The sequence below is a fragment of the Oncorhynchus tshawytscha genome, linkage group LG23, assembly GCF_018296145.1.
Source record: "Oncorhynchus tshawytscha isolate Ot180627B linkage group LG23, Otsh_v2.0, whole genome shotgun sequence".
NCBI classification, from domain to species: Eukaryota; Metazoa; Chordata; class Actinopteri; order Salmoniformes; family Salmonidae; genus Oncorhynchus; species Oncorhynchus tshawytscha.
In genome coordinates, this window is record NC_056451.1 from 23,924,265 (window position 1) to 23,948,228 (window position 23,964).

Here is a 23,964-nt window from a genome sequence, read left to right on the forward strand (position 1 = left end):
ATATTTTTATAAAATCTCAACATCTGATAAACAATCTCAACTTTCATATAAACAAGATTCTATTTCCAGATTTGGGGAACATAGTGTTGTTAGCCCGTACTTGCTAATAGTTTATTTATGACAATATGACAATATTAACACTTTTCTAGTACGGTCAAGAAGTGACTATCAAAGGCCCATCTTCCCAGAACCAGTGGCCCACTGGCTTAACCAATTAGCCTCAGGTATATACTCATGGCTGTTGCTGCTGCCCATATGGGACACCTCTGGAAACTCACCAGCAGGTGAGCATCAATCAGCCATGAGAAAGACCTGTATATACCATTTATATCACACTGTAAATTCATAATGCTACAATACTCAAAATGGTGCTGGAGACAAATATGAAAAACACACAGAGGTAGTAAATGACCATGACTGACCAAACATGCTCAGTCCTTGACGGAGGTATTGAGGGCTTTCTGACGAATACATGGTTGAAAAGGGTCCTTTATTGTGTTTTTCCAAAAACGTGAGTCAATTAAAAAGGGTCCTTGAAAACGTCCCTTTACAATGTCAGATAAAAATCCATGTGTTCAAACATCCATCAGTGATCCAAGATCGTATAGTGGATGGCAACTCCATCGATGAAACAAGAACGCAACAGTGCTCGATAGTGCCTGTATCTGACGCTTATCTTCAGATTGCGGTCATCACGCACAACGTTCACTGCAATAGACGCACTGCTATTATGATTTACCCGGTGGCGCACAGATATCTGTAAATGTTGATTTCTGATTAAAATGAAGTCCCAGGCTTATCGGTCAACAACATGAGACCAGCTCACGCTTTCATATTTTCAGAATGCCGCATTCTCTGCGAGCAGCCTATTTATTCACGCGCATTGACGATAACAACTATATTTCCCCAGTGCAGAACATGAAATACGGGGAATAACACAATGTAAAATGGATTGCCAAATAGTCACAAGTTGCAACAGGATACAGATGGGACAATATGTTAAATATCATCGGAGAAGTATGTGTTCCTCTTGATCTAATAACCCCTGATGTACCCTCGTCTGTTTGTTTACATTACTGGAGTGCTGCGGTCATGAGTAAGTTAACTAGGCCTCACCCTCATCCACGGAGTAAATTGGCACATCAGTCCGAGACATACGCTATCCTCGCGGCCATGTTCAACTTGTCTCTACACATACTCGCTTCAGTTTAGCAATGTACAAATGGTACGAAAGGCTAGTAAATTTTTTAGGGCAGAAACGATCTCCGGAGTATTCGATTTATTGCATCTAGTTGACCAAGAATGTCTGACAGCTAGCTTGGACGACACTAACATGAATTGCTAGCAGTGGATAGCAAGCTGGCTAGCTAACTATGTGCATTAGCTATCTGGCTAGCTTTTTGTTATGCAAATGCTCAAAATGACAAAGCTATCAAATTCATCATCCTGATAGATTTGTTTATTGAAGGGATGTGTATGTCTGAATCTATCAATCAATTGCGTATGCATCGGACCGTGTGTAAAGTTATACACAACTACTAGTTAGCTGAATGAACACAGGCTAGCAGCAGCTATTTGCCATCCATAAACTCCAGTGCAGGCTATGCTCAGCAACATCATGCTTTTACTTTGGATGTTATTGCTGAAGTTTGGAGGACAAGTGGCAACCCCAATTGTTTATCTTACGTTAGCTGGCCACCACAGATGGGTTTATTGCAGTCTACATTGACGCAAGTATCACATCAAATTTATATAGCCCTTCAAACATCAGCTGATATCTCAAAGTGCTGTACAGAAACCCAGCCTAAAAATCCAAACAGCAAACAATGCAGGTGAAGAAGCACGTAGCACTGCAATTGTCAGTCAAAATAACCTGTGTTACTTCAAAATACAGCCGACTGGTTCAACTCGAGAAGGCAACCCGAGCTTCAAGTGCACCGGCCCCTGGCCCTGCACCCGCCGAACAGAAACAGAAAGCAGTCAAAGAAACGCAATTATTGTCCTCATGTCACTACCCTTCCTTTACACAACATATGTCTGTTACTATTGTTTTTCTTCACACCATGAAACCACTTATTTGAGGAACAATGACTGCGGAGTACTAGATCTATAAGATGGTAGCTAAATTTACTAAAACCTGCCTGAATACGCCTGCATTTTTTACTCCCAAAACCGTTAGCTACCTGCCTGTTTAGCCGTATGGTTACTGTCAGCATCCAACATTGATATTCTATTGCTTTGGCACAAACTCATATTCAAATGTAAAGCAACGTGAAATCGTATTCACCATCAATTAACTTTCTACCACACAAGGCGTATCACATGCAGGTGTGCGTAAAACTGGTGCATTCACCCATCTCCCACTGGCTCTCCATTTGCTGGTTAAATCCAAAGACCCACTGTTTTTGCAAGCTAGCCACCAATGCGCTACCCCCACTAACGTTGATATATATTTTTTAAACACCACCTTGGCCTCAGTCGGCTCCCGCACACACCCCTACCTCGTATCTATCAACGTCTCAAAGAGATAATCGACTGAAAGTATAGTTAGCAAAAGTATTTCACTCCAACGCTGTCATGAGCAGCAGCGATGATGATAACTCGGACCCAATGACAGAAAGTGGGGCGAGACCAGAGCACTGTTCTATGTTGGTTGCTGCTCCCCTTGGACCAAAGAAAACGACATAATTGAGCTCAACGGCAGAAAACCGAAGCAAGAGACCAGCTGGAGATGCTCTGACACAGATCCGTGGTATCGTGGGCTTTATATAGAAATAGCAGCTCGAGGTCCGGTGCGATCTCCGCCTGCAGCAGGTCACTTCGCGCGCGCCCACTCCTGTCCGTCAGCTCCGCAGGTATTTGTAGTAGAAAAGTTAACGTATCATAACATCTCCTCACTTTAGCTCAACTCTCTTCTCCACAATTTCTTCTCTCTGGCTTCGTCTGGCCCTTTCTTTCTTTTCCCCTCCCTCTTGTTGTAAACTAGGCTGCCCCCTCTCGCTCTTTCACTGTGTCAACCTCGCCCATCCGTGCCCCGCCCTTTCTCTACATCTAAGCTCCGCTATTGGTCAAGGCAGCCACCTGTCATCCCACCGCCGTGACCGCTGATTGGTTCAAATATACACTGGAATGTCAGTCATATGCAAATCTCATCGGTCAGTCACTGATCACTGCACTGAAATAGAGCTCCTAAAAAAAGACATAAAATTGGAACATGACTTCGTATTGGCTCTTATGTTATTCAATCCAACCGTTACGTATCTGTCGTTAATTTATTGGCTACAAAGCCCAAGTTCCCCAACCTGAATCATACCGCAATAATTACTTTACATAATCCCGCCCATGTCCCATCTCCATTGGTCTATTTTAGGTAGTATGCAAGATTGATTGCAGAGCAAGCAAATCGAACAGAGACACTCGGATGGAGGACAACAAATCGCTTGATAGAAGTTTAAATAATGATAGTTTAAAAAAACACATGCAGTACCGAGTTCGTCCATCTGCATAGCGGGCGCTCTAGAAATCAAACTTTGAAGTGGAGCTGTGAATCAGTTTCCACTAGATAGCACAGCCACAAAGTCAAATTGGCAATATAGTAAAAATGTATGAAAACAAAAATGTGCTTTTTGGTCTTAAATTAAGGTTAGGGTTAGGCAAGGTTAGCAGTGGGGTTGCAAATGACAAGTGTTTTAACTACTTCGCAGATATGAAACAAACAGACAAGTTAAAAATATCAGATAAAAATAAAATAAATTCCAAGTTTATGCTACAAAAACAACTTTTATAAAATGTTTTAAAAATAGGTTCTATTTGACTCAACATCCCATGAGGTATACTAAGGCATTGTTGCCAGAATAGATGGATGCAGTTGAATGCATGATTATAATTCACCAATACACTTCTTGGTAGTCCAAAACATATTGCTATCAGGTTGTAAATCACAGCTGGCCTGGTACATTGTTTTCTGCCTCCATTCTGGAAGCACTGTTTCAGTTTCAATGACTGAATATTTTGGACAAAAACTGACAAATGTAACTAAGGCTGGAATGCCAATAGGGCTCTTTCATACCGTCCCTAGGAGGGGTGCGTCACTTGAGTGGGTTGAGTCACTGATGTGATCTTCCTGTCTGGGTTGACGCCCCCCCTTGGGTTGTGCCGTGGCGGAGATCTTTGTGGGCTATACTCGGCCTTGTCTCAGGATGGTAAGTTGGTGGTTGAAGATATCCCTCTAGTGGTGTGGGGGCTGTGCTTTGGCAAAGTGGGTGGGGTTATATCCTTCCTGTTTGGCCCTGTCCGGGGGTGTCATCGGATGGGGCCACAGTGTCTCCTGACCCCTCCTGTCTCAGCCTCCAGTATTTATGCTGCAGTAGTTTATGTGTCGGGGGGCTAGGGTCAGTTTGTTATATCTGGAGTACTTCTCCTGTCCTATCCGATGTCCTGTGTGAATTTAAGTATGCTCTCTCTAATTCTTTCTCTCTTTCTCTCTCTCGGAGGACCTGAGCCCTAGGACCATGCCTCGGGACTACCTGACATGATGACTCCTTGCTGTCCCCAGTCCACCTCCAGTTTCAACTGTTCTGCTTGTGATTATTATTATTTGACCATGCTGGTCATTTATGAACATTTGAACATCTTGGCCATGTTCTGTTATAATCTCCACCCGGCACAGCCAGAAGAGGACTGGCCACCCCACATAGCCTGGTTCCTCTCTAGGTTTCTTCCTAGATTTTGGCCTTTCTAGGGAGTTTTTCCTAGCCACCGTGCTTCTACACCTGCATTGCTTGCTGTTTGGGGTTTTAGGCTGGGTTTCTGTACAGCACTTTGAGATATCAGCTGATGTACGAAGGGCTATATAAATACATTTGATTTGATTTGACAATCAAACTAGCAAGGGCTATGATAACAAGTAAGTCATAACATGGCTAATAGACTAGCATATCTATTTATGTAGCAAGCTAAAAACACAGAGCCTAACATTAGTTAGCTAGCTAGCTGCTAGGAGGAAGTCATGCCATTGGAGGAGTGGGTGAGTGACTTTTTTTTCCCAGCTAGAGATGCAGGTGTCATTTGGTTAGCTAGCAAGAACTTGAATAACTGTCATCCAGTTATCTAGCATATCTCTTGCGTTAGCAAATTCACTCTGGCTATCTAGCTAGCCTAGTGGTTAGAGTGTTGGGCCAGTAACTGAAAGCTTGCTGGATCGAATCCCGAGCTGACAAGGTGAAAATCTATCGTTCTGCCCCTTGAGAGAATGCCAAGAGTGTGCAAAGATGTCATCAAGGCAAAGGGCATACTTGGAAGAATCTCAAATATAAAACATTTTGATTTGTTTAACACTTTTTTGGTTACTACATGATCCCATTTGTGTTATTTACTAGTTTTGATGGCTTTACTATTATTCTACAATGTAGAAAATAGTGCAAATAAACAAAAACCCTGGAATGAGTAGGTGTGTCCAAACCTTTGACTGGTACTGTATGTTTTTATTAGGTTTTATTTACTGCTGTGTCTATTAATTGTCCAAACGCATGGCCACTTTCCCACTCTATATTGCTATAGAATTCTCACAAATGCCTTACTATACGTTGTTCCCAAACATTCTATTAATTTATGAAAACATGAAAAAAAAAAAAAAACATGCTCGCTTAGAATATATATATATATTTTTTAAGTGTAATATTCTTCCTGGTGGTGTATATGAACTGATTTTTTAAATCAAATGTCATGTTGCTAAAATTCTGTCAGTTCCACTAAGGTTAGAGTTAGGTTTAAAATCCTATTTTAAGGAGATGAATTGTAGAAATAGGCAGGGATTATGACTTTGTGGCTGTGGTAACTAGTGACAACCCGGGGATGCCTGTGAGACCACACTATCTGTATCTTTGGGCTTTTTGTTATTAAATGCATTAATAATATTTCCAGACAATTCCCTTCCACATTCCAGGGATCATGTCATTTATCCTCTGAGCCTGTAGGGTTATTACAGTGTAATAACATCAACCAGTCATCTAGCATCATCTAATGTAGCCTACTCTCTGATGTTATAACTGCTGTTCAGTGCTCAGCCATGTGTTTTGTGACTCAGCAGTGCATACACACACACACCATGTGACTGAATTACAGGAATGCTAAAAAGAGACAGAGTATTGGTAATGAGTAATTAGCAGCATTAGAGAAGCTTAGAAGAACCAACGCTAATGTCTTTTCCAACTAGACTACTATTCTACTACTTCTTCAACTAATTGCTCCACTACCATTGTGTTTTAAATAGTGGCAGTACAGACAGCAGCAGCAGTTCTACATAATGGTAGTCATGAGCATTAGAAGTATTAGAAGTAGCCTAATGGTTGTGGAACGATGAAATACATTTTCACCACCATAAAATCTGATGGTTGGACAATTATTCACTCTATTACAACATGTTATTTAACCACATGTGTACGCCACAGACACACACACACACACACACTGCTATGTGTGGTTGGAACACACACTGGCATGTAAACTGAGTGGTAAATGATTGAGTTGTTTGTGGAGCGTTTCTCTCAGTTTCCGTGTCATTAGTCAGAGACGGAGAGGGGAGGCGAGCAATGATGTCATTTTCCACCATAAAAAGCCCATTAAATTCCAGAATATACATTTTCTAAATGTTTCCATAGTGCAGCTTAACATTCCCTAGACTGACTTTTAAATGTGTGTGTGTGTGTATATGTTGAGCACACACATCATGCACACACACAACAAGCACACACTCTTTCTTACAGATACAAGAACACAAGCGTGTACTGTATACACATGCACACCTGTACACACATACGCAGTCGCACTTACACACAAACCAGGACTGAGAAAGAAAATGAGTGGTGGAGGTTTTAGAAACAGGGAAAAATGGGTGGGAATAGAAGAGAGGGAGGTAGTATCAGTGTAAAAATAGACAAACAGTCATTCTGTGTAGAGGGGAGGAGAGAGGGAGGGAAAACAGAACAATCTCTTATGGGAGGAAGGGTGGAGAGGCCAGAGATGGGGGAGATGGATCACACACACACACACACACACACACACACACACACACACACACACACACACACACACACACACACACAGTGCAGTGAGTACAAACACACAAATCAACTACTAAGGGCACTGACTGCAACTCCTATTACTGGATAAAGGTTGCCTATAGATGTCCACATCATTTATCACTAATACTGCTGCTAATAGAAAACATACACACATTATGACAAATTGAGTGTGTTGGCACAGTACATCTAAACACAATTCTCACTAATAGCTGCAAATAGCGTACTTCATAACACACAGTCTAAACTATGACAAATAGTGTATCTAATACCCTCCAGCACAGTGTCCATTTTATTTGAAGTGTTCTGTTCAAATACAATAGAGGGAGGGTCTAATCTCCCTCTTCTAGCCAGTCATCTCACAGGGATCTTTGGGAGCCAGCCAATAAGGTCACAGCGAGCGCGACTAGCTCAGATCAGGCAGATGTTGTTGTCATAGTAAAGGACTTATATTAACGTTCCAGAACCACTACTGAAAGACAGACATACAGTATCTGCTCTCAGCTACTGTCAACAGCATCCTACCTTTTTGCTTAAATGAAAAATTCAGGAAAAATTTAAAGATTAACTTCATCAACTTTTAAATGGCAGTCGAAACAGCCTTGTTTTTTGAAGTGTTCTAATCTGTCATTCATTGTGTTGTCCATTCAGCTGGGATTTTCTCCCCCGTCTCTGAGGGAGTCACTTCTGTCATGGGAATGCCCAAGCCTGTGGCGTTAAGCGAACGGATAAACTAATGGGCATTAGACCCGACCTCGACGAAAAAAGTCAGAGACTACAGCTTTGAAACTGACCTGAGCTCTGATCATGTCAATACATATAAACGGCTACAGAGAGCGACAGAGGGAGAGAGGGGAGGTTGCAGCCCTGTCGCTGAGGGTACACTGTTATTAAACTACACTGAACTAAAACATCTACGCATGCCACAATCAACAGCCTGATCAACTCTATGCAAAGGAGATGTGTGGTGCTGCATGAGGCAAATGGTGGTCAACATCTACTGACTGGTTTTCTGATCCACGGCTCTACCTTTTTAAATGAAAGGTATCTGTGATCAACCAATGGATATCTCTATTCCCAGTCATGTGAAATACATAGATCAGAACCTAATGAATGTATTAAATTAACTGATTTCCTTCTATGAACTGTAACTCAGTAAAATCTTTGAAATTATCGCGGATTATATTTTTATTCAGTATATTTTGTGCGTAAAGGCTCTACAAACCAGTTTTTTATGAGTTTATAAATGCTTTCCTAACCCTATATAATCTACAAGATGATGAAACAGAGATAAATATACACGTATTTTCATGTCTTTCTTTCATTGATCCCTAATATCTGAACTGTTCCCTCCATATAGTCTGTTGAGACAATTCTAATTAAAGGTGCCACATTTAAAGGGATGGCTTTAGATACATTGAATCAAAACTCAATGAGAAAATCTGTTGGCCGGCAAGTGGGTGGGTTTTCAGCGGTTGAATAAAATGTATTCAGAGCGCACAAGGGAACCACGCCGGAAAAGCCTGCTTTGTACCTGGCATAAGGTAAGTGTGAATACCATACCAACTACTGAGAGTGCGTAGGAAAGGCGTGCGTAGGAAAGGTATTCATTTCCTATGTCTGAATTGGGCCCACAGTGATGATATAAAAAGAAAAAGACTAGATGGGGGCTTTAACATATGCAAGTTATACAAGAGTAATTTCGTTTGGTAGGCTGTGTGATTATGTTTGGTAGGAAAGAATGTTGGGTAGCAACAAATGAAACAGCACGCGGGTGCAGACAGATCACAGAACAACAGGCAGGAAATACAAGAGATTATCAATAGACATTCAAGCCATTAAATTGAGGATAGACTAAACATAGAATTATGAGATCACTTGGGCTGAATACTCCCCTACCTCTGAGAGACCTAATAGATCACCATGCAGACTTGACTGAATAGTGACAAACTACTAGTCCTCCGGACAAAATGAAAGGACATGGAGAGGAGAGTGTTGAAATTAAAGGGAGAAAATCTCGAAAGAGAGAGACCACCTCAGCTAAGCTTAACGATCTCCCTCTCCTGTCTCTGATTGGTGGAGCTCTGCACTGTATCTGTGTAGGAGTTTGTTCTCATCGAACCAAAAGCTACATATTGAGGGACTGCATAATACTCTGTGTGAACAGGAATATCTTCACACTGTATGAGGTGTTGATCTGTGCTGCGGGTGTGTGTGTGTGTGTTTGTGCGTTTATGTCCAGTTTCTCTGAAGGTGTTCCCGGTTCTCTGACATGAGGTTCTACGTGAAGTCCCTGACTTTCCGCCCCCTCCAACACCGACCCTGACTCCCACTCTCACCTGACATCACATATAGGGGCACGCCACAGTCTCTCTCTCTCGCCTCTTTCTCCCTCCAACACCGACCCTGACTCCCACTCTCACCTGACATCACATATAGGGGCACGCCACAGTCTCTCTCTCTCGCCTCTTTCTCCCTCCAACACCCACCCTGACTCCCACTCTCACCTGGCATCACATATAGGGGCACGCCACAGTCTCTCTCTCTCGCCTCTTTCTCCCTCCAACAACCACCCTGACTCCCACTCTCACCTGACATCACATATAGGGACACACCACAGTCTCTCCCTCTCTCGCCTCTTTCTCCCACCAACACCCACCCTGACTCCCACTCATCTGGCATCACATATAGGGGCACACCACAGCCTCTCCCTCTCTCACCTCTTTCTCCCTCCAACACCCACCCTGACTCCCACTCTCACCTGACATCACATATAGGGGCACACCACAGTCTCTCTCTCTCGCCTCTTTCTCCCTCCAACACCCACCCTGACATCACTAGGGACACACCCAGTCTCTCCCTCTCTCGCCTCTTTCTCCCACCAACACCCACCCTGACTCCCACTCTCCTGACATCACATATAGGGGCACACCACAGCCTCTCTCTCTCTCGCCTCTTTCTCCCTCCAACACCCACCCTGACTCCCACTCTCACCTGGCATCACATATAGGGGCACGCCACAGTCTCTCTCTCTCGCCTCTTTCTCCCTCCAACACCCACCCTGACTCCCACTCTCACCTGGCATCACATATAGGGGCACGACACAGTCTCTCTCTCTCGCCTCTTTCTCCCTGACTCCCACTCTCACCCCAAATCCATCTCTCCCCCTCTCCCAAATCCTCTCCCCTCTTTCTCCCACTCCCCAAATCCATCTCTCCCCCTCTCTCTCCTTCCTCCTACTAGTCATTTGCTCTATCCAATTATAACTCGATTTGCCACCCTCCACAGTTACCACGGTAACAGTCATGTTGGGCACAGGTCCCCATGTCACTTGTGGAGACCAATGGCCCCTGAACGCACCACAACACACACCACCCTCCACCTGGCCTCTGTGTCTTCCCTAGAGACAGAGTGTTATGATGTCATCTATTCATGCGTAATCAAATCATGGAATTCAGCTTCTGTAAAAACGCAGAACTAGTGTGCGTCACGTCCACCTGAAGCTTTCCTGAGACCATAAGCTGTGTGTGTTTCAGTGTGTGATCCAGCCTGCCCAGACCTATCATGGACATGGGTACAAGAGATGCTCAGTGTTCTTCGGTACACACATATCCACCATCGACAGTCGAGCTCTTTATCGTCTGTTATTTACAGACACAGGACACATGCGCACTAACACTGAGCATTACCATGTTCAGAGCACAGTACTTCTCCTGTTCTCACTCCCTAGCCACTGATCTAGGATCAACTCAACATTGCCAAACCCTAACCATTATAGGGGGGAACACACCAAACTGACACCAGATCAGCGTCTAGGTGCACCGTCCTCCCCTGTCCCTGTTCTGTGGCTGAGATGTAATGTGTGTGTTTGTCCACCTGGAGGCAGTATGAGCCAGCAGATAAAGCACCAGCAGACGGACAGAGCCATGCCAGACAACCTGGGAAAACACTCAAGCAGGAGAGAGAGGAGGAGAGCGGGAAGAGAGATGTTCGACCTCCCTAAAATAAAAACTCCTCTCCTAAAGTAAAGCTAAGTCTAACTTAGGTCGGAGAGCACCTGTACTTCAGAGGAACATTAAAAATGCACTTTTAGACCCCCCAAAAATAGATATGTTTTATGAAGTACAATCGTGACGCATAAGCCTGCCCTTGTGTATTTGACTATATATACATGGTAATATAACTATCACGATACGAATGAGTGTTAGTCTATCTAGATGTGTGGTAGTCTGTTGCCATGGTCTGGGAGCCAGTGCGGGGCTTTAAGTGTTACGTAAAGGGGGAGGGGGGTTGTTATTCCCGGGTATCTGTATCCGGGTAGACAAGGATGGTGAGAGGGGAGAGGAGGAGACTGCAGTGCTATGGAGCGAAGGGTTAACATGGAGAATGGGAGCTTTTTGTGTTTTGGGAAAGGCAGAGCGAGACAAGAGAAAGGAGAGGGGAAGAGACGGGTCTCCAGTTGTTTTTCCTGAGTGTGTGTGTGTGTATAAGTGAGTGCCCTGTGTTGTGTGTGTGTGTGTGTATAAGTGCATAAGTGAGTGCCCTGTGTTGTGTGTGTGTGTGTGTGTGTATAAGTGAGTGCCCTGTGTTGTGTGTGTGTGTGTGTATAAGTGCATAAGTGAGTGCCCTGTGTGTGTGTGTGTGTGTGTGTATAAGTGCATAAGTGAGTGCCCTGTGTTGGGTGTGTGTGTATAAATGAGTGCCTTGTGTATGGTGTGTGTGTGTGTGTGTATAAGTGAGTGCCCTGTGTATGGTGTGTGTGTATAAGTGAGTGCCCTGTGTTGGGTGTGTGTGTATAAGTGAGTACTCTGTTTTAGGTGTGTGTGTATAAGTGAGTGCCCTGTCTTGGGTGTGTGTGTGTGTATAAGTGAGTGCCCTTTGTTGGGTGTGTGTGTGTATAAGTGAGTGCCCTGTGTTGCGTGTGTGTGTGTGTATAAGTGAGTGCCCTGTGTTGGGTGTGTGTGCATAAGTGAGTGCCCTGTGTTGGGTGTGTGTGTATAAGTGAGTGCCCTATGTTGGGTGTGTTTGTGTGCCCAGATTTGGGTGTCTGTGTCTGCCAGCCTGCTGTTGGGTAGGTGTGTGTAAAGGCGCTAAGCCCAGTCAGGCTGGCCGTGAAGCACTGACTATCCAGATTTCACCTCATAATGACAGAGAAAGCTGGAGTTTCCATTTGGCTCTGAGAAACTAACAGGGTCTACTAACTAACACAGGGCTGAGAAGTTAGTTCTAATAGACTCTGTATGAAGCACACACCAACCACACACACAGTCCCAACCTCACTACAAAAGGTTCATTCATGCTACATACAGTAGATTTGTATTCCAGAAAGTAACGGCATAAACTTGTTTGAATGGGCCTGGCCAGAACTAGGCTACTGCTGTAGGTGGTCATTTTAAAGGTGGAGCACATAGCCTAACTAGAATAAGAAGTGAAACCGTTGATTTGAATTATTTAGAGAACAGTCAGATTCTGAAATCAAAATGTTAGAGTAGGCGTGTCAAAATGGGAATGTAATGTAGAGGCCTAAGTTGTTTATCAGAGTTCTATTTATGCGTCCATGATGTTCCATATGATGTACAGCAAATTGCCCTTAGCAGGTAAAAGAGCCTGAGAAAAACAGTTGCCATGACTTTGTGTGATGTGTATTTCTGGCTGGGTTCTGTGGTAACATTAACAGTACAAACTTGGAAATAAAGATTTGACCCTGAGCACTTCAACGTCAACTACATATCAATTTAGAGAGCTACATCAGAATTCTCGTCTTGTGTTCATGTTCAAATGTTAACTAAAATGTCAGAGATGAACCGAAAGAGGCAGGACTATGTCTTTCCACTTCCACTGACTGCGAAGGGAAGGGGAACTGCGTAACGCCAGCTTCTATTTGTACTGCATGTTGTGTGTGTACATCGGTGTATGGGAGCGTTTGCTTTGTTGCCATGGCAACAGACATTTGGCACGTACACATCATTTCCGGTGTTTGATGATTGATGCGTGGTTGCACACACACACGCGACTTACAATGCATCATGCACATATGACATACTTTTCCCTTTCATCCTCTCTCCCTCCACCTCATCCTTTTCTCATGTAGTCGCTCAATGGTTCTATCAATTTTACAGCACTACCCTCTGCTCTGACATTGACCCTCTTACTCCCTTTATAAAATGAACTTTGAGTTACAAACACACATGCACAGTCCCTAAATCCAGAGTTCCGTCTCAGTTTGAGTGTGGTTACATTTCCCAGCTCCATCCCTCAGCTCACCAAACCGAGTGTCAGGGCTACTGTTAGGCTGAAACACAAATCCCAGACTGTGGCTTTAGTGTGTGACGATAATAAACATGAATAAATGGAACATTGTATTGGATGGGTGGAAGGAGGAGTGGAAACAGGGAAGGAAGCTGCAGAAAACTCATCCTTCTGTCTCACTTCTTCAACAGAGTTCAATCTAATTTACCTGACTCACTCCTCCTCCTCCCTTCTCTCTCACATATCACCTCTAGCCAAAGCTGGAGGTCTACCAACTAACTCAATTGTACAGCCATTCTGTCTTTGTCGTTGTATGGAGGAGACCAAGGCGCAGCGTGGTAAGTGCACATACTTCTTTAATTAAAGAAAGAACATTGAACAAACTATCAAAACAACAAAACGAACCGTGAAGCTAATTTGCGTAGTGCAGACAGGCAACTAAACATAGACCAAGAACCCACAAACTACCCAAGGAATATGGCTACCTAAATATGGTCCCCAATCAGAGACAACGATAAACAGCTGCCTCTAATTGAGAACCAATCTAGGCAACCATAGACATATAGACCTAGACTTACAAAAAACCCACTCCTCCCGGCCTACAGGGAGGAGGTGAGGGCCCTCGGAGTGTGGTGTCAGGAAAATAACCTCACACTCAACGTCAACAAAACTAAGGAGATGATTGTGGACTTCAGGAAACAGCAGAGGGAACACCCCCCCATCCACATCGATGGAACAGTAGTGGAGAGGGTAGCAAGTTTTAAGTTCCTCGGCATACACATCACAGACAAACTGAATTGGTCCACTCACACAGACAGCATCGTGAGGAAGGCGCAGCAGCGCCTCTTCAACCTTAGGAGGCTGAAGAAATTTGGCTTGTCACCAAAAGCACTCACAAACTTCTACAGATGCACAATCGAGAGCATCCTGGCGGGCTGTATCACCGCCTGGTATGGCAACTGCACCGCCCTCAACCGTAAGGCTCTCCAGAGGGTAGTGAGGTCTGCACAACGCATCACCGGGGCAAACTACCTGCCCTCCAGGACACCTACACCACCCGATGCTACAGGAAAGCCATAAAGATCATCAAGGACATCAACCACCCGAGCCACTGCCTGTTCACCCCGCTGTCATCCAGAAGGCGAGGTCAGTACAGGTGCATCAAAGCTGGGACCGAGAGACTGAAAAACAGCTTCTATCTCAAGGCCATCAGACTGTTAAACAGCCACCACTAACATTGAGTGGCTACTGCCAACACACTGTCAATGACACTGACTCTACTCCAGCCACTTTAATCATGGGAATTGATGGGAAATGATGTAAATATATCACTAGCCACTTTAAACAATGCTACCTTATATAATGTTACTTACCCTACATTATTCATCTCATATGCATACGTTGATACTGTACTCTATATCATCGACTGCATCCTTATGTAATACATGTATCACTAGCCACTTTAACTATGCCACTTGGTTTACATACTTATCTCATATGTATATACTGTACTCGATATCATCTACTGTATCTTGCCTATGCTGCTCTGTACCATCACTCATTCATATATCCTTATGTACATATTCTTTATCCCCTTACACTGTGTATAAGACAGTAGTTTTTTTGGAATTGTTAGTTAGATTACTTGTTCGTTATTACTGCATTGTCGGAACTAGAAGCACAAGCATTTCGCTACACTCGCATTAACATCTGCTAACCATGTGTATGTGACAAATAAAATTTGATTTGATTTGATTTGAAACCCTAGACAAACAAAATCCCCTAGACAATACAAAAACTAAACAAACCACCCACCCTCGTCACACCCTGACCTAACCAAAATAATAAAGATAACTAAGATAACTAAGGTCAGGGCATGACACATTCAGTAGATAATGGAGGGGAGGGGGCTGGAATCATCTTATAAGTGACCTGCCCAGTGTGAAAGTATGTGATGTTATAATATATATATATATATATTTACTTGGCCACTTCTAAAATGTGCAGTTTTGTCAATTGGCATGCTGACTGCAGGAATGGCCACCAGAGCTGTTGCCAGAGAATTTAATGTAAATTTCTCTACCATAAACCGCCTCGTTTTAGAGAATTTAGCAGTAACGTCCAACCGGCCTCACAACTACAGACCACGTATAACCATGCCAGCCCAGGAACTCCACATCCAGCTTCTTTACCTGGGGAATCATCTGAGACCAGCCACCCGGACAGCTGATGATAATGAGGAGTATTTCTGTCTCTAATGAAGCCCTTTTGTGGGAAAAACTCATTATGATTGGCTGAGCCTGGCTCCTCCATGGCTGGACCCCTGGCCAGTCATTTGAAATTGTCACGACTTCCGCCGAAGTCGGCTCCTTTCCTTGTTCGGGCGGCGTTCGACGTCACTGGCTTTCGGCAGGCAGGGTGTAGTGGTGTATATCGATGACATTCTGATATACTCCGCTACACGCACCGAGCATGTGTCCTTGGTGCGCAAGGTACTTGGACGAGCATGACCTGTATGTCAAGGCTGAGAAATGCCTGTTCTTTCAGCAGGCTGTCTCCTTCCTAGGGTATCGCATTTCCACATCAGTGGTGGAGATGGAGAGTGACCGCATTGCAGCCATGCGTAATTGGCCAACTCCCACCATGGTAAAGAAGGTGCAGCGATTTTTAGGGTTTGCCAATTACTACCGGAGATTTATCCGGGGTTTTGGCCAGGTGGCTGCTCCCATTACCTCACTGCTGAAGGGGGGTCCTGTACGGTTGCAGTGGTCGGCTGAGGCGGACAGGGCTTTTGGGCAGCTAAGAGCTCTGTTTACTTCGGCTCCCGTGCCCATCCGGATCCCTCTTTGGCATTCATAGTGGAGGTGGACACTTCCGAGGCTGGGATAGGAGCAGTGCTCTTACAGCGCTTGGGTACGCCACCGAAACTCTGCCCCTGTGCTTTCTTCTCAAAGAAGCCCAGCCCAGCTAACTATGATGTGGGGGATCGGGAGTTGTTGGCTGTGGTTAAAGCATTGAAGGCATGGAGACATTGGCTTGAGGGGGCTAAACACCCGTTCCTCATCTGGACTGACCACCGCAACCTGGAGTACACTTCCGGGCAGCGAGGAGACTGAATCCTCGTCAGGCAAGGTGTTCTTTACCCGTTTTGTGTTTACCCTATCCTACAGATCAGGTTCCCAGAATAAGAAAGCAGACGCACTGTCCCGGCGGTATGACACAGAGGAGCGGCCCCATGGATCAGACTCCCATACTCCTGGCCTCCTGTCTGGTAGCGCCGGTCGTTTGGGAGCTGGATGCGGACATTGAGCAGGCGTTGCGTACAGAGCCCGCTCCCTCCAGTGTCCCATTGGGAGTACAGTATGTACGTTTCGTCTCCTGTCCGTGACCAGTTGATCTATTGGGCCCACACGTCTCCCTCCTCTGGTCATCCGGGGATCGGTCGGACGGTGCGCTGTCTGACTGGGAAGTACTGGTGGCCCACCTTGGCAAAGGACGTGAGGGTTTATGTTTCCTCCAGCTCGGTGTGTGCCCAGTGTAAGGCTCCGAGACACCTACCCAGAGGTAAGCTACACCCCTTACCCGTTCCACAACGACCTTGGTCACATCTGTCAGTGGATTTCCTAACAGATCTTCCTATTTCACGGGGAGACACTATGATCCTGGTCGTTGTTGTTACGTTCCCCAGATTATGTGTTGTAGATTGTGTATTTGCATGTGTTTATTTCAGGAAATGGCTTCCTGAAATCCCTCAAGCAGCTGATTGGTCGACTCCAGGGCTAATTGGAGAGCTGACCCCCCTCGTCAAGACGCAGCTGTCTCCAATTACCCATTCCTTCTGACACTATATAAAAGCCAGTGTTCTGTTCAGGGGGGAGATCTCTTCTTTTTGGAGGTAGAGATTTTGCTGGAGGTAGGGATTGCTGAGATTGATTGTGATAGAGGTTGATTTTGTTGGAAAGTGGTATGTTCTGTGAGTTTGTTGCTCAGATAGAGCTTATTTGACATCCTTTTGTTTCTTAGTTTGTTTGAAATTGTTTAATATTCTGTTTCATTTGTTCCCAGGGGGAAAGGGGAAGGCACCTAGGGAGTGTTTAGGCAAGAGGCCCGCGGGCATACATATACCCGTAGCATAATCGCTGTCTAGGCACACTAGGTAAGACCTGGGCGGACCACCCCTTGTATTTTGGTTAGGGCACCAGGTGGTGCTAAATTAGGTAAGTAGTGGGTAGGCAGGTAAGATAGGAGAGGGGGGGGGCTTTGAGATTTACTTTCTTTGCTTTGGTTCCGTCCAGCCCCTTTTCCCCATATTACCGTGTAAAGGAATAAAGTCCTTGTAAACGGTACCACATTCTGCCTGTTGTCATTCTTACTTGCACCTACAGTCCATACCTTTTTCGCTTCACAGAGAGTTTAGTTGTAGCAGGGTGTTGCGTTCCCTCTTCATAGAGGCGTGCGTAACAGTTGTGGATTGTTTTTCTAAGTCCTGTCGCCTCCTCCCTCTGGCCGGTCTTCCTACGGCCCTACAGACTGCGGAAGCCCTGTTTACTCACGTCTTCTGGCACTACGGGGTGCCTGAGGATATAGTGTCGGATCGGGGTCCTCAGTTAACGTTGAGAGTTTGGAAGGTGTTCATGGAACGTCTGGGGTCTTGATCAGCCTTACCTCAGGTTATCACCCCGAGAGTAACGGGCAGGTAGAGAGAGTCAACCAGGATATGGGCAGGTTTCTGCGGTCATATTGCCAGGAACGGCCGGGGGAGTAGGCAGCGTTCGTGCCCTGGGCCGAGATGGCACAGAACTCGTATCGCCACTTCTCCACTAACCTCTCCCCCTTTCAGTGCGTATTGGGGTACCAGCCGGTTCTGGCGCTCTGGCATCAGGGTCAGCCCGAGACTCCTGCGGTGGACGACTGGTTTAGGTGTGTGGAGGAGATATGGGAGGCCGCCCGTGTACACCTCCATCCAGCGAGCCACACGTTGCCAGAAAACCAGCGTGGACTGTCACCGCAGTGAGACCCTGGTGTTCGCATCGGGGGCCGGGTCTGGCTCTCGACCCGTAACCTGCCCCTCCGCCTGCCCTGCCGGAAGCTGGGACCGCAGTTTGTGGGGCCCTTCAAAGTCCTGAGGAGGGTGAACGAGGTATGTTACAGATTACAGCTTCACTCTGATTATCGTATTAACCCCTCGTTCCATGTGTCTCTCCTCAGGCCGGTGGTGGCTGGTCCACTCCAGGAATCTGAGGTGCGGGAGGTCCCTCCTCCCCTTTGGACATCGAGGGGGTCCCGGTGTACATCGTTCATTCCATCCTGGATTCGAGGCATCGGGCCTTCAGTACCTAATGGAGTGGGAGGGGTACGGTCCGGAGGAGAGGTGCTGGGTTCCAGTTGCAGATGTTTTGGATCCCGAACTGCTGCGGATCGCCCTGCGCCTCGCCCTCCGGGTCGTCCCCGAGGCCGGCTGTCAAGTCTCCTCTCCTTGTTCAGGCGGCGTTCGGCGATCGACGTCACCGGCTTTCTAGCCATCGCCGCTCCATTTGCCATATGTCCATTTGTTTTGTCTTGTCCCCTACACACCTGGTTTTCATCCCCTAATCAATCTACATGTATTTAGCCCTCTGTTTGCCATCATGTCTTTGTGTGTAATTGTTTATTGTTATGTGGTTTGTCAGGCGCATTATTTTTGTTATTTCCATGGTTTTGGCACTTGTATGTTTTTATTGTGCTATCAATTTGGAACGTAATTAAAGTGCGCCTGTTTGCTACACTCTGCTCTCCTGCACCTGACTTCGCCTCCGCTACACACGCTTAACAGAAATCCATAGATTAGGGCCTAATTTATTTCAATTGACTGATTTCCTTATATGAACTGTAACTCAGTAAAGTCTTTGAAGTTATTCCATGTTGCGTTTCTGTTTCTGTTCAGTGTATATAATGTCACTTTTATCTGCAACATGATAGGCTATTCGTTGTGTGTGTGTAGCAGTATTGTAGAGGCCTGTTCGTATGTGTAATTTACAATTTACACATACAAAGCTCATCGTAACTACGCAGTAAGTACACACCTCCCTAGTTTCTCTATGCACAAACAAGAACTCACACCCTCTTTCTCTCAAGAGAGAGAAAACACTCACATACACTTGTCTCGCAAAGACAGACAAATAGCTAGACCTACAACACATACAATCACACTGAATACAACAGGCCATCTAAATGACAAAACCATTGCTCCAGCGAAGATGGAGAAATGTTGATTCACTGTTTATTGATCACACACACAGAGAGAGAGAGAAAGAGAGCCCACACAGGCGCTTGAAGCACAGAGGATTCTTTACACACCCACATGCACTCTGGCACTGTAACGTGCGCATGCAAACACACACAACTATAAAATGGACGAGCCCAACGCAACTCACTCAAATATAACTCCCAGACCTTATTTTACCCCTTCATACTATACAACATGACACAGAAACACACACACAGAGACAAACGCTCACACATCGCGTCACTGATAAGTGGTGTGAGTAGATAATATCCTTTGGGGAAAGGCAGCTAACCAACCCCCCCCCCAGAAACTGACACACACACCAGAATGGTAGAACTGACTGTACTGGTGCAGTGGTAGCCTACATACCGTATCCTGACTGGGACTGTACCCCTTCTTACAGTCAGACGGCACTGCAGAGATGGGACTGAGAGGATGTCAGTAGCATTCTCTCAAAGACAAAACACCAAATGTCATTCATCCTCCCATCCTCTCTTTTAGAGGCTTCCCCACTCTCTATCTAAACCCAGTCTCAAATAATGTTGACACACACACACCCAGCGAGAGATGGGGGAAACGGTCCGTATGTGGCCTACATTACATACAGTATATCCTGTATTTTATACCCATTTAAACTGAACTGATTTCCCTACTCTGACCCCTGGGTCAGTGCTATCTGAGATCCTTGGGATGTCCCTAAACTAAACCTAACCTTAATCCCTACTGTTACCCTAAGCTAAAGTATTTTAAAATGCCAACTTCAATGGGGTAGGGAGGTCCCAAGGAGCAAGGATAGCACGGACCGTAAGCCCTGCTGAACAGACCAGACATCCCAGTACCCTCCCTTCACTAAATGTCACTAAATTCATTCTGTTTAACGAGAAATGACCTGCCCAGAAGTCAATCCCTGTTCCGTAAATGTGAATTTGGTGGAAAATGAAACTAGGTAACCATTTTTCATGCTGCTGTTGCTGCTACAACAAACCGTGCATTCACGTTTCAAAAGCTCTTCCATTTCATGATGCCAACCTAGGTCCTCGCCTGGAGTTCAACACAATAATCAAAGCCTAGTAGTCACATTAAATAATCAGAACATTATAATCATAGCATCTCTCACCCCCCTGCATCCCTCTCCCTGTGCCTCTACCCAAATCTCATCCCTCCCTGTTCCTCTACCCAAATCTCATCCCTCCCTGTTCCTCTACCCAAATCTCATCCCTCCCTGTTCCTCTACCCAAATCTCATCCCTCCCAGTTCCTCTACCCAAATCTCCTCCCTCCCCGTTCCTCTACCCAAATCTCATCCCTCCCTATTCCTCTACCCAAATCTCATCCCTCCCAGTTCTTTGACCCCATCTCATCCCTCCCCTGTACCTCTACCCCATCTCATCCCTTCATGTCCAGGCTGTCTCCCAGTGTGTCTCACCTGTCCCGGGGCGTCCCATGATGATGTCTTTGCATGGTGTGGGGTGCAGGTTCTCTGCAGGCAGTATGAGGGGCAGCAGGGCTGTAGGAGAGGGGTGACAGGCCACTGGCTGCTGAACCTCCCCCCCAAACGAGCCTGTCCTCTCCGTCCTACCCCGCCCTTCCCCTGGGCTGGCTGGGTTGGTGAGGGGGGGTCCCGAAGAGGGGGGCGTGGTAGAGATGGAGATGCAAGCCAAAGCAGGGTAACCAGGGGTGACGGAGGTCAGGGAGGGCGGGGTGGATGACACCAGCACCAAGGTGGGGGTGGGGCTCTGGATGAGGACGGTGCCGTTGGTTGCAACGGCAGCAGCAGCGTTGATGGGTACAGGGACTTGGAGAGTGGAGACAGGCTGGGGAGTAACGCTGTTAAGACTCTTAGGATCACCTACTCCCCCACGGCCTAACGGACGCTCTGTGAACTTGGCCAGAGGAACCTCCGGGTTCCGCACGATCACTGGAGAGTCCCGCAAGGCCTGCTGGGATGTGGTGTGGAAACGGCGGGGGCCTGAGTCTGGAGGGGAGGGGGAGTTGGGGACACCAGGAGGGGAGGGGGGAGGTGGCGGGGGAGGAGGGGGCCGGCTGGTTGGTGTGCTCACCCCTTGGGGAGAGGAGAAGGTGGGTGTGTAAGCGTGGGTGTGTGCTGGGGTCTGGGGGAGAGGAAGGGCAACGAGGCAGAGTTCAGGTCCCCTGTTCCAGCTCAGGTTTGGGGGTGGTCGTGGTGGGGGTGGGAGGAGGGAGGAGGGGGAGGAGGAACATCTATTTTGCGTTTGCTAGGGCTCATGGGGACAGTGAAGGTCAGGTTAGTGTGGAAGGACGGCTGGACCCCTGAGGTATGCCTCTCCCTCTCTGCCCCCAGGGGTGCCCAGCTTGCCCCCGTGGCACTGGGGTGTCTGTGTCTACGAGGGGGGAGGACGGAGGAGGCGGTGATGGGGGAGAAGTTGGCGGGACGGAATCCGAAGAGGGGGAGGGTGAGGGAGAAGGGGCGGGGGAGAAAGGGGACTGGTTGGAGATTGGGGAGAAGGAGGGGGTCCCAGAGTGAGAGCTGCCCAGAGACACAAGCATGGTGGCTGCCTCACACTCGTCAAAGTCAAACCTGGAGAAGTCATGGGGTAGGAGGGAGGGCAGCACCAGCCGAGGGCGGGAGTCTCCTCTACTGCTGGCCTCGCTGCTGTCTCTGGACGTCTCATCCCAGTCAAACCCACGCAGGTCTGAGGGGGTGACCGTCCCCGAACTGCTCCCCCTTCCTCCTCTCCCCCTGTCCCTCTCTCCCCCTCCTCCTGCTCCCTCCATCTCTTTAGTTCTCATGGAGAGGTGGCGTGAGCAGTAGCCTCGTCTCTGGGACTCCTTCATACAGCCCTCTCTGGAACAGAGGCGTCTCCACTGCTTGCCGTTGAACTTCTTGCGGATACCGTTAGGGGTGCACACCACGTCCCCCTTCTTGTACTTCTGCAGAGCGGCAGACAGGGGGGTGCGGGAGCGCGAGGAGGAGGCTGAGGAGGAGGTAGACCCCCCTCCAGGGGTAGGGGTGGGGATCTGGGAGGGGGTCTTGTCCAGGGGGACCAGGGCGCTCTTGGAATGGGGTAGGTGTGGTGGGGGGGTCATGCCCAGGGCCTCGGGGCCAGGCAAGGTGAGGGAGGACAGGTGAGAGCCCAGTGGCGTGCCCAGGCCCTGGACCAGGTGTTGGGAGGAGGGGTAGCTGTGCCCCCCGAGGAGGGGCTTGGAGAGGATGTGGCGATGCTGGGTGCCCATAGTGAACCTAGACATCTCCATGTCCTCCTCTGGTGTTTGGGGCTGTTTCTGTCTCTCTTGTTCCCTCTCTTGTTCTATCTCTCTGTCAGGGTAACCCTCTCCAGTGATGGTGACAACACTGGTCGTTACCAACGAGGAGGGATGGGGGTGTTTCCATAGTGATGCCCCCCCCACCCTCCCATCTGGAGAGAAGCTATGCACCAACCTCACCCCCTCCCATCGGCCCACCCAGCGCCATCCCAATACTCAGCTGGCACACCTCCCTCTCCACCTCCATCTCTTCCCTCCTCTCCCTCTCCTCCCTCTCTCTCTCCCTCTCTCTCTCCCTGTCTGGGTGAGGCAGTTCCCAGGGGGGAGTCAGCAGCCTCAGGCTCTGTCTGGACACCCATACAGCCTGGGCCTGCGCCCTCCTCCTCTTCTCCTCCATCCCTCCCTCCTCCTCCCTCCCTCCATTCTCCAGCACCTCTAGATCCTCACACAGTAGCACCCTGTAGGGGAACGACACGGCAGGGTGGGGGTCTACCTGGGACAGCACCCCTTCTCTGTATAGCTGAGGTGTCCCCTGTTCACCCCCATCTCGCCCCCCTCCCCCTCCGAAAGGCACACATACGCGTGTCCCGATGGCCACGGACGCCGTGCCGGGTGGAGGGGCGTCCAGGATGAACTCCACGCTCGTCTCCTCCCACTCCGGGTGTGCGGTCCCCCCATGAAAGGGGTAACAGAGTATCCCCTCCTCCCCCTGCAGCTGGATATCAGCGCTGCCCCCACTCACCCGCCGCACCACCCCAGTCCTGAACATAGGAGACAGGGGTCCATCCCTCTCTCTCTCCCTCCCACCTTGCTCTCCGTTAAGTCTGTCTCTCCATCGACAGCGGGCTAGAACTCTCTGGTTCTTCAGGCCTTTGGCCAGAGCATCCGCCCCGGACAGACTGCCCTTTCTGTGGCTCTGGTTGGGGCCGGTGCCGGGCTGGGAGGTAGTAGCAGAGTAAGGGGGCAGGCTGCCATGGTAGGGGGCTCTAGCAGGGCTGGTACTGGGCTGGGAGTTCACCTCCAGATCGTGCTCACTGGCTGTATCCGTGGATACGGAGCGTACTGAGTTAGGGGCCCCCTCTGCCTCTGTCTCACCACCCTGGGGGTCTCTTTCTCTGTCCTGGGGGGC

The 23,964-nt window shown here is 47.6% G+C and overlaps 2 protein-coding genes and 1 pseudogene across 3 annotated transcripts in view; all 3 read right to left on the reverse strand.

Moving 5' to 3' along the window:
* The window catches only part of LOC112244076 (protein capicua homolog), a 42,400-nt gene extending 20,954 nt beyond the window's left edge, over window positions 1-21,446 (reverse strand). The window contains exon 1 of one of the 2 annotated variants that reach the window (XM_042304956.1): window positions 21,019-21,446. In XM_042304956.1, the coding sequence (XP_042160890.1) occupies window positions 21,019-21,037 (19 nt within the window). In that variant the 5' untranslated portion in view covers window positions 21,038-21,446. Of the gene's footprint in view, window positions 1-422; window positions 2,988-21,018 lie in introns of those variants that run through there. The other variant, XM_042304954.1, reaches the window with a different exon arrangement.
* Window positions 21,447-21,753: 307 nt separating this feature from the next.
* On the reverse strand, window positions 21,754-22,946 carry LOC121840563 (annotated as a pseudogene).
* Window positions 22,947-22,998: 52 nt separating this feature from the next.
* The window catches only part of LOC121840565 (protein capicua homolog), a 32,178-nt gene continuing 31,212 nt past the window's right edge, over window positions 22,999-23,964 (reverse strand). The window contains exon 2 of the mRNA XM_042304411.1: window positions 22,999-23,964. This exon is cut by the window's right edge and continues 1,171 nt beyond it. Within this exon, the coding sequence (XP_042160345.1) occupies window positions 22,999-23,964 (966 nt within the window).